At 36.0% G+C, this 8,421-nt stretch overlaps 1 protein-coding gene across 2 annotated transcripts; it reads left to right on the top strand.

The window, feature by feature from the left end:
* The first annotated feature begins 5,532 nt into the window (after positions 1-5,532).
* On the top strand, positions 5,533-8,421 carry LOC113302314 (ubiquitin-conjugating enzyme E2 5A-like). 2 transcript variants are annotated; one of them, XM_026551222.1, is made up of 3 exons: positions 5,533-5,705; positions 6,045-6,275; positions 7,939-8,421. In XM_026551222.1, exons 2-3 carry the CDS (start codon positions 6,060-6,062, stop codon positions 8,167-8,169), a joined length of 447 nt encoding a protein of 148 aa, XP_026407007.1. In that variant the 5' UTR covers positions 5,533-5,705; positions 6,045-6,059; the 3' UTR covers positions 8,170-8,421. The 2 variants fall into 2 exon arrangements, with proteins under 2 accessions (XP_026407007.1, XP_026407008.1); XM_026551223.1 differs by lacking the exon at positions 5,533-5,705 and adding an exon at positions 5,794-5,943.

Here is an 8,421-nt window from a genome sequence, read left to right as displayed (position 1 = left end):
ATAATCTTTGATGTGCACAATACTTGTTTCGGTAAAAGAGGATCCAACTATAATCGGTTTATCCTTGTGGTAGATTAGATTGATTAGTTGTGTAGATCGACATCAATACAATTCTTTGTGATTAAAGGTATTGATTGCAAAATCTTAACAATTACTTCGGTAGTTGGTAATAAGATAGATCTAAGAACCTGACGAAGGAGTTTATTGAGATAAACAGAAGATCCTTTGTCGAACTCATATCACTTGGTTGAAAAGAGTTGATACCAAACAGATTTGTTGTTCCTTTACTGTTTGGAATACGAACCAAAGGAACTGTTCCAAGTACGTGACTTATTACAGGTCGGAGGCGTGGGAATACAGACGGAACTAGGTGAACTATAGGTTTAGTTGCTTGGTCTCAACTATACGAAGTTGGTTTCATTTTGTATAGCGCCTTAATCCTGAGAGTATTCAATTCTGGACAAGGTCCCGGAGTTTTTCTGCATTTGCGGTTTCCTCGTTAACAAAATCTTGCTGTGTCATTTACTTTTGTTTTCCGCAATTATAATTGTTGTTATTATAATTTAAAGTAAACACAAACGTTAATTCCTATTTACTTGATAAGTAATCCTATTGTATTTGGTTATGTCCGAACCTTTTTATCAAGTAAACATACTTCGTTGTTGTATTGTCTCGATCTCGTATCCATGGACGATCACACGAAGTGTGAACCGATTTGTTGTACTGTCTCGACTCAGTCCATAGACAATCACTTTCGGAGAAAGGACTTATAGGTGGAAAAGTTTTAGATTGAGGTATATTTGAGAACCCTCGTCTTTTCAAAGTGTTTGTTTTAGTTTGGGTGATATTTCTGAATTTTCTGGACAGTTTAGTTTTAACATGTATTTGGTTGATTTTGGTAACCTTAATGATGTTAGAATGATTTGTGATCTAAACAAAAGTTGTAGAAATGTATAATATCTTTCATTGTGCTTTGAATTTGATCAATTCCAGATTAATATGAATTTAAGGTGAATATTTTGCTAATATGATGCAATTTACCCAATTTTTAGGATTCCGTTGTAAATTGAATAAATATAGTTTCAATCTTTTGTATGATAAACTTTAGAATGTCCTGGTTGCATAGAATCAAGCTAAACCTTGATCGGGTTTGTATAATGTATTATACGAAATTATAGATTTCTTATGTGAAATGATAATATCATTGCTAAATTGAGAATTGTTCTGAAATTACAACTTGTTGATGATGTGGATTGGAGCATTATGATGTATGTTGTATGAGAATATAATTTTATAATAATTATATTTGTTTGTGTGTGTGGTGGGCCACGAACCGAGGAAACTCGTGCAACTTATCGGAATGACCCCGATAAGCGGATTGGCAGGGCACGAACTGAGAAAACTCGTGCAACTTATCGGAATGACCCGATAAACAGATATGCGGGGCACGAACCGAGGAAACTCGTTCATAAATATAAATGAATGAGTTTGTTTAATGGATAAATAAGTAAGTCCTTGAAGTTGTGTTGTATCCTCTTATTTTATAGTTTCTTTGATTGATTTATATGTTTCACATGTTTGAGAAAGGGAATGCATTCTATTGAGCTATCATCTCACCCCAATTGACATCCTTTCAGATTTCATGGAACTTGGAAGTGGAAATTAAGAAGTTGGCTTATTGATTGTATTGCTTGAAGTGTAACTTGAATTAAATTGTTTGTTGAAAATGTTATCAAATATGATTAGTGAATTCATATTTCAGTTCATATCATATTAAGTACATATTGATTATATTCTTATTTAATTATGTTTGAATTAATTAAATAAATAAATATATATATATATATATGTATATATATACATAAGTTTCGTTCCGACCCCTAACGTTTCGAGTTCGGATCTCCATATGGGTTTGATCCTGGTCCGAAACTCGGGGTGTTACATGTATTATGTACGATTTCTTTCATGATCATCCATTTATGCTTGTACCGTTTTGCTTTGTAGGATCATAAGAAATTGTACGTGTTTATCGACGCTAATGATTGGGAGTTGGATAACGAATATGAAGGTGTTAAAACATTAATACATGCATCTAGTTTGTTACTTGCGGTCCAACATTATGTGGAGTATGATGTTGTCATTGTGAATTGGTTCGTTAAGAGGTTTTATGGTGAAACTGATACCATGCATTTTCCATTTGGAGAGATGAATTATCTTAACATTCTAGGCATTGATGTGATCGGGAAAGGTGTTTTAGAAGGAGATGATTGTTAGGACTTAGAATGGCCAAGTTACACGCTCTGACTAACAAGCTTTTTGGCTAAGACAAATATACTTCACTTGAAAAGTACCACAAGTATGATGACTATAAAGACAAACTCATTAAAACTGCCTATGCTAAAGGAAAAGTTTGGAGGGACAAAGGAGAAATAAATCCAAGAAAACTGGGATCCTGCACAAATTCCTCGTACAACAGCTGTGTATATGCTATATGTCTTGGGCACTAAGATATTCCCTGACACTAGTGGAAATTAGTGAATGCCAACTTCTTACAAATCTTGGGTTCTTTGGATAAGGTCGGCGACTAGTCCTGCGGCACTACGGTCTTGGAACATTTGTTAACAGAATGCGAAGCGCCTTTAAGGCGAAAACTGACCAATTTGTCGGGAATTTCACTTTACTCCATGTAATGTTTTTTAATTATTCTTGTGAATTTTGTTTGTATACAAATATTTTCATTCTTATATATTTTATTCTATCCTGACAACGGTGTGGGTCAGATCAGCCAAGAACTCTGAAATACGAGTTGAAAAGGGTCCAAAAACGGGTAACAATGGTATATTGGTAGAAACGACGCTGGATTTAGACTCGATGACTCCCGATAATGTGGTTTTTGACCTTTACAAAGTTAAAAGAGCAGCGCACTACATCCCAAGGCCTCATGACTTTGCATATTGCAATGAACCGTTGTTTCACCCTAAAGTATATGTCATGTATGATCCCAAGTGTGTAATGCGACAACTTGGATTTAAGCAAGAAGTTTGGTCGCAGACTACGTATAATAGTTTCTTTCATGAGCTTCCCCACTGTCAATCACATGACAACAAAACTGTAGTAGCATGCAGACCGATACCACTCCCAGAATATTGGAGGAAAGGAGACAATGTTGTATGATAGATAATAGTACTTGGGTGTTTGCAGAAAACGGTAATGAAGCCGATCATGCCTACATGAGAGGTTACACTAAGTAGTCACATCCTTATGTTGTACCCCCAGGGAAATCCTCCGACGACATATTCTACTTCAAATTATATAGAATCGTTTATTACCGTACTCCTAAATATTTTTTCACTAGTGATATGTGTTGCTCATCGCTTATGCTTTTTGATGTATATATTTTTATATAAGTATACTAAATATTTGTTATATTACTTGAAAATCTGGAACATGTTTACATGACATGTGGTTATTTAAGTTTTTATTTAACAATCACGACATTGATATTGTTAGAAAATTTATGTCCATAATTACTACGTAGCCAACATTGTAATCTTAATCTCCAACAAGACCGACAAGGTTGTCAACATTGTATTATAACCTCAATTAATACCGGCAAAATACGCCAATTTTTTTGTCCATAATTATTATACAACATATATTATGGTCTTAATCTCTAACAATGCCGCCCACTGTCGGATTGTATTACAACTTCAAACAATACTGATTGTGTGGGTAAAATTTGTGTCCAAAATTAAAACACAGCCGACATTGTAGTTATAATTTCAAACTATACCGACATTGTGTGGTTTAAGAAAATATATTTTATGTTAGAAAGTCGACACTGTCGACAAAATATGTCTGCTCATCTTCAACTCGACAAAATATGTCTGCTCATCTTCAACCCGTGAACTTATCCGACACAAAGGGTATATGATACCACCAATTATTTTTTTTCCAATTTGCAGTTCGATATGTGATTTATCATTCATTTTTTCTCTGATAAGACACTCATATTTAGCAACATCCTACGATGGCGTAGCCTTAAAGTTAACAACAAGGTTCAAATGAGGAAATACTTACGGTGGATACCTAGGGCACCCAGAGACGAGGAAGGGCAGAGCAAGCAGCGAACTACTCAAAGGAGTTCAAAATAAGCATAAATTCGGAGATTCCCGAACAGGTCAACCTTTCAAACTCCCGCTGAATCCATGGGCAAGCAAGAGACAACCTGGCGAACTGAAACATCTTAGTAGTCAGAGGAAAAAAAAACGATTCCCATAGTAATGGCGAGCGAAATGGGAACAACCTAAATCGTAAAAACGGGTTTGTGGAAGAGCAATACAAGCGTCGTGCTTCTAGGAGAAGCGGTAGAGTTTTGCACCATAAATAGTAAGAGTTCAGTAACCGGAACACCACTAGATCTTGCTCTGACGCGAGTAACATGGGGCACGTGAAATCCAGTGAAAATAGCAAGGACCACCTTACAAGACTAAATCCTCCTAAGTGACTGATAGCGAAGTAGTACCGTGAGGGAAGAGTGAAAAGAACCCATCGAGGAATGAAATAAAACATAAAATCGTAAGCTCCCAAGCAGCAAGAGGAGCATGGGCTCTGACCGCGTGCCTGTTAAAGAATAAGATGACGACTTATACACATTGGCTTAGGCTAACCACTATGGTGTCTTGAATCTTCATTCAAGATGAAAAAACCGTGACTTTTTCCCATGATTCAACTTAGTGTTCAAGGAGTTTGTTGGAGAGAGAAATTGAATCAAGTTTGTTGCGCCAAATGAGAAAATCACTTTTTGGTGGGCGCATCAAATATAAGTCATCAGATTTAATTTAATTAGTTAAAATCTAACTGCTCCTTTATTTGCACCCAACCATTGGACACATCAATCCTAAATCATCATATTTAACTTTATGAGTTCAAATCTAAAGGCTCGTCAATTTGCCTTAAATTGTTGGGCACAATACGGCTAACTACTGGACGCAACACTTGAATCACCATAGTAAATAGTAGCTGATTCAACCTGACATGGCAGTCAAATTGAATCTTGATTCAACCTTCCATAGTGATTAGCCTTAGTCAAGGGAACCACCGGAATTGTAACGAAAGATTAGCCTTCATAGAAAAATTATCGCGGCTTATGAACCCGTACCCGAATGATCAATCCATGACCAGATTAAAGCTTGGATGAAACTATGTGCAAGTCTGAGCCGACGGATTTCGAAGAATCAACAGATGAGTTGTGATTAGGGGTTAAATGCCAAGAATTTCATCATTGTTATAAAAACTACTACTAATATTACTAATAAAATCTGAGCTGACTCAGTCGAGCTGGTTGGTGTGAATCAAACCGTCTCTACTACCGCACATCATTTTGCTTTTAAAACACCCTTATCCTTGACATATTCTGAGGATTAAAAAGTCAAGAAACAGTTCCTTCATATATTAAAATGACACAGTAAATAAGCAAGCGGTGGTTTGAATGTGACTGACAGCTGCGTTTTTGCCCTTCCTCGAGACTCGAATTTTCTCAAGTAAAAATCTCTGTCTTTCAATACGTTATCAATCTCTCTCTCTCTTAAAAGAGTTTGTCAAGTTTCAAAAGTGTCTTTCAAATCCGCCATTGCAGAAGCTTCTCCTTCCAACCCAGATTCATAATTACATTCGCCATCAAACTAGTAACTGAACCAATTTAAGTAAGTTCTTCGTTTCCGAACCTTTTAACTCCAAATTTGTTTGATAATTTTATTGATTTTTTTTCGTCAACTTATCTTTTTAAGGTTGCGTAGGTTTTATGCATTGAAATGAGAAAAAAAGAACCTCTCCTTTAGATAAGATTCTTTGTCTTTTCCATCTCCTCTCTTTGATATTTATTTCAATTCTTGAGATATTTTTTCTCCATTCGTTTCAGTTTCCTCTTTTGAGATTTTCCAGGTAACAACTGGTGGTTCAGTTTCATAGGGATCTCGATATTTTTCCTTTGATTCATGTTAATTTTAGTTATATATTTTCTGATGTTGAATTTTGGACAATAGGGAAGAAGGTTTTTAATGGCTAGCAAAAGGATTCAGAAGGAGCTACAGGATTTACAGAGAGATCCACCAACATCATGCAGTGCTGGACCTGCCGGGGAGGACTTATTCCACTGGCAAGCGACTATCATGGGACCCTCTGATAGTCCTTATGCTGGAGGTGTTTTCTTTGTCATGATTCATTTCCCACCAGATTATCCATTCAAGCCGCCCAAGGTCAACTTCCAGACTAAGGTAATTCATTAAGCCACTGGAGAATGAGCAATCAATATAGCTGTTTATGTCAAGTTGTGCTTTAATTACTGGTTATTAGTTTATTTAAAGCTCATTCAACTCTTTCAATTCAATGAACTGATCTCCCTTATGGAGAATTTATTGAATGGTTACAATTTACGTAACTGTGAGGATTAGATGCCCACAAAGAGTAAGCAGGCCTTAAGCAAACTGAATTAATGATTGGGAGCGACTTAGATGAATGAATTGGTAAGCTTTTTAGAAATGAACTGATTCCCCTTGACTCCATCATCAATCAGCGTATAGGATGAACTAGTCAATGTTAATTAATTGTTATGTAGTCACCACAATTCTTAGACACGCCAAACATAGTTCTTGGAAGAGACTGAAGGGCCTTTTCAGCAAAGGTATCTCTTGGTTAGTTAGTTAGTTAGTTATTACTTACTCCTATTAGTATTAGTTATTATTCTGTTGGTGCAATTCTGAAGAATATTTCCTATTGCCTGTCAGGTCCGATAACAGTTTTCTTGTGCCTGATCTAGTAGTGAGTTTAGATTTGAAGTGGTAAATATGTTAATATATACTAATATTTTATCTATCTATTCCGGAAGAATATTAAGTAACATTGAGAGAAAGAGAAGGGAGTAAAAGTTAAATACAGTTACCGCCGAACTATCGTGATTCATGAGCTCAGTCAACCCAATAGTAACTTACAGTCTTTGCAACTTCCATTATAAACAATGTCTTCAAATTCAACCCTATTGAATATATCCAAGTATGTTGGCTCCTTAATAAAATAAATTTCAGCACTACGTTGTTGGGTAAGCCCTATATACATCTTTTTTGATATGGGTTTCACATGGAACTAAGCTTGAATGTTATCATGTATCAGTAGCTTCTTCTTCTGAAGTTTCTAGGTATTATAGCACCCTATATTGGACAGGTTCTCCTTTAATTGCTTTTTGGTGTAATATCCTATGTCAGATAGCTTTTGCCAAGTTAATCCTATTGCATGCTTAGTTGGAGTAGCACATCTCAATTACTAAGAGTGAAGTTTATAGTATTGTGCATAGCAGACCTCTCCAGGTGACCTGAGTTCGGCAGGTTTCAAGCCTCACTAACATGTATGCGATACTTAATATTAGTCACATGGCATGATCAGCATCATCGGTTGGAATACTCTCTCAGTCTCTTGATTTATGTATTGGTTTAATTGAATGACGATTAGTTGGGATTTTGGTGAAACAAAATTATTCCATGGTGATGATTTTATCTCTTTAAGAAGTGAAATTTAATATTTGTTTGAACTTACTAACTGTTAGTGTTACTCTTTGTTGTCATTACCATACAGGCATACTCTAAGGTCTGGTCACGTTGAAGGTGTATCATTTAACTACATTAAAATGCCAGCATAGTTGTAATCCGTTTTTCGTGCATTCTTGTGTGTGTAAATGTTCCCGTATTTTATGAGGTTTATTGAATTTCTTATTTTAGCACAGCATGTTTTCTTGGTTTTGCTGACTCTTGCCATTTCTTTGTGTTTCACTTATTTAAATCTGAATCATCCTTTATGTCTATCCTAAATAAAACTCCATCATTTTCAACTCTTTGTCTGCGAAACATTTGATTAACAAAGCTATGTGTATTTTTATTCGCCATGCAGGTTTACCACCCTAACATTAACTCCAACGGCAGTATATGTCTTGACATTCTGAAGGAGCAGTGGAGCCCAGCATTAACGATCTCAAAGGTCCTTCTCTCCATCTGTTCACTCTTGACCGATCCAAACCCTGACGATCCCCTTGTTCCTGAAATAGCCCACATCTACAAGAACCAAAGAAACCGGTATGAAGAAACAGCAAGAGCATGGACCCAGAAATATGCTATGAACTAAAGATCATGTGGGTAAGGTAGTAGTCGCGGATCAGAATCGTCAGGTACTTTATAACAAAGAGATGATGATGTTTTAGACAATGTGTTGAATGGTGTGTCTTTTTCTTCTTGATTAACCAATCTGCCCTATCAAAGTTGCATGGCATGTTTGGTTTTTGTATATTATAACTGCTATACATGCGAGAATTTCTATATGTTTCTATGTATTTGTGGATTTCTGTTCTGTTATACGCTTTTTGGGGCTTATTATTCA

This window comes from Papaver somniferum, chromosome 8 (assembly GCF_003573695.1).
Source record: "Papaver somniferum cultivar HN1 chromosome 8, ASM357369v1, whole genome shotgun sequence".
NCBI classification, from domain to species: Eukaryota; Viridiplantae; Streptophyta; class Magnoliopsida; order Ranunculales; family Papaveraceae; genus Papaver; species Papaver somniferum.
Note: the sequence above shows the minus strand (reverse complement) of the source record. Positions and strands in the feature narration are given on the sequence as shown.

Coding starts and splice junctions, on each gene's coding strand:
- LOC113302314 (XM_026551222.1), top strand. CDS start 6,060: ATGGCTAGCAAAAGGATTCAGAAGGAGCTACAGGATTTACAGAGAGAT. Junction 6,276..7,938: donor AGGTCAACTTCCAGACTAAG/GTAATTCATTAA, acceptor TTCGCCATGCAG/GTTTACCACCCTAACATTAA.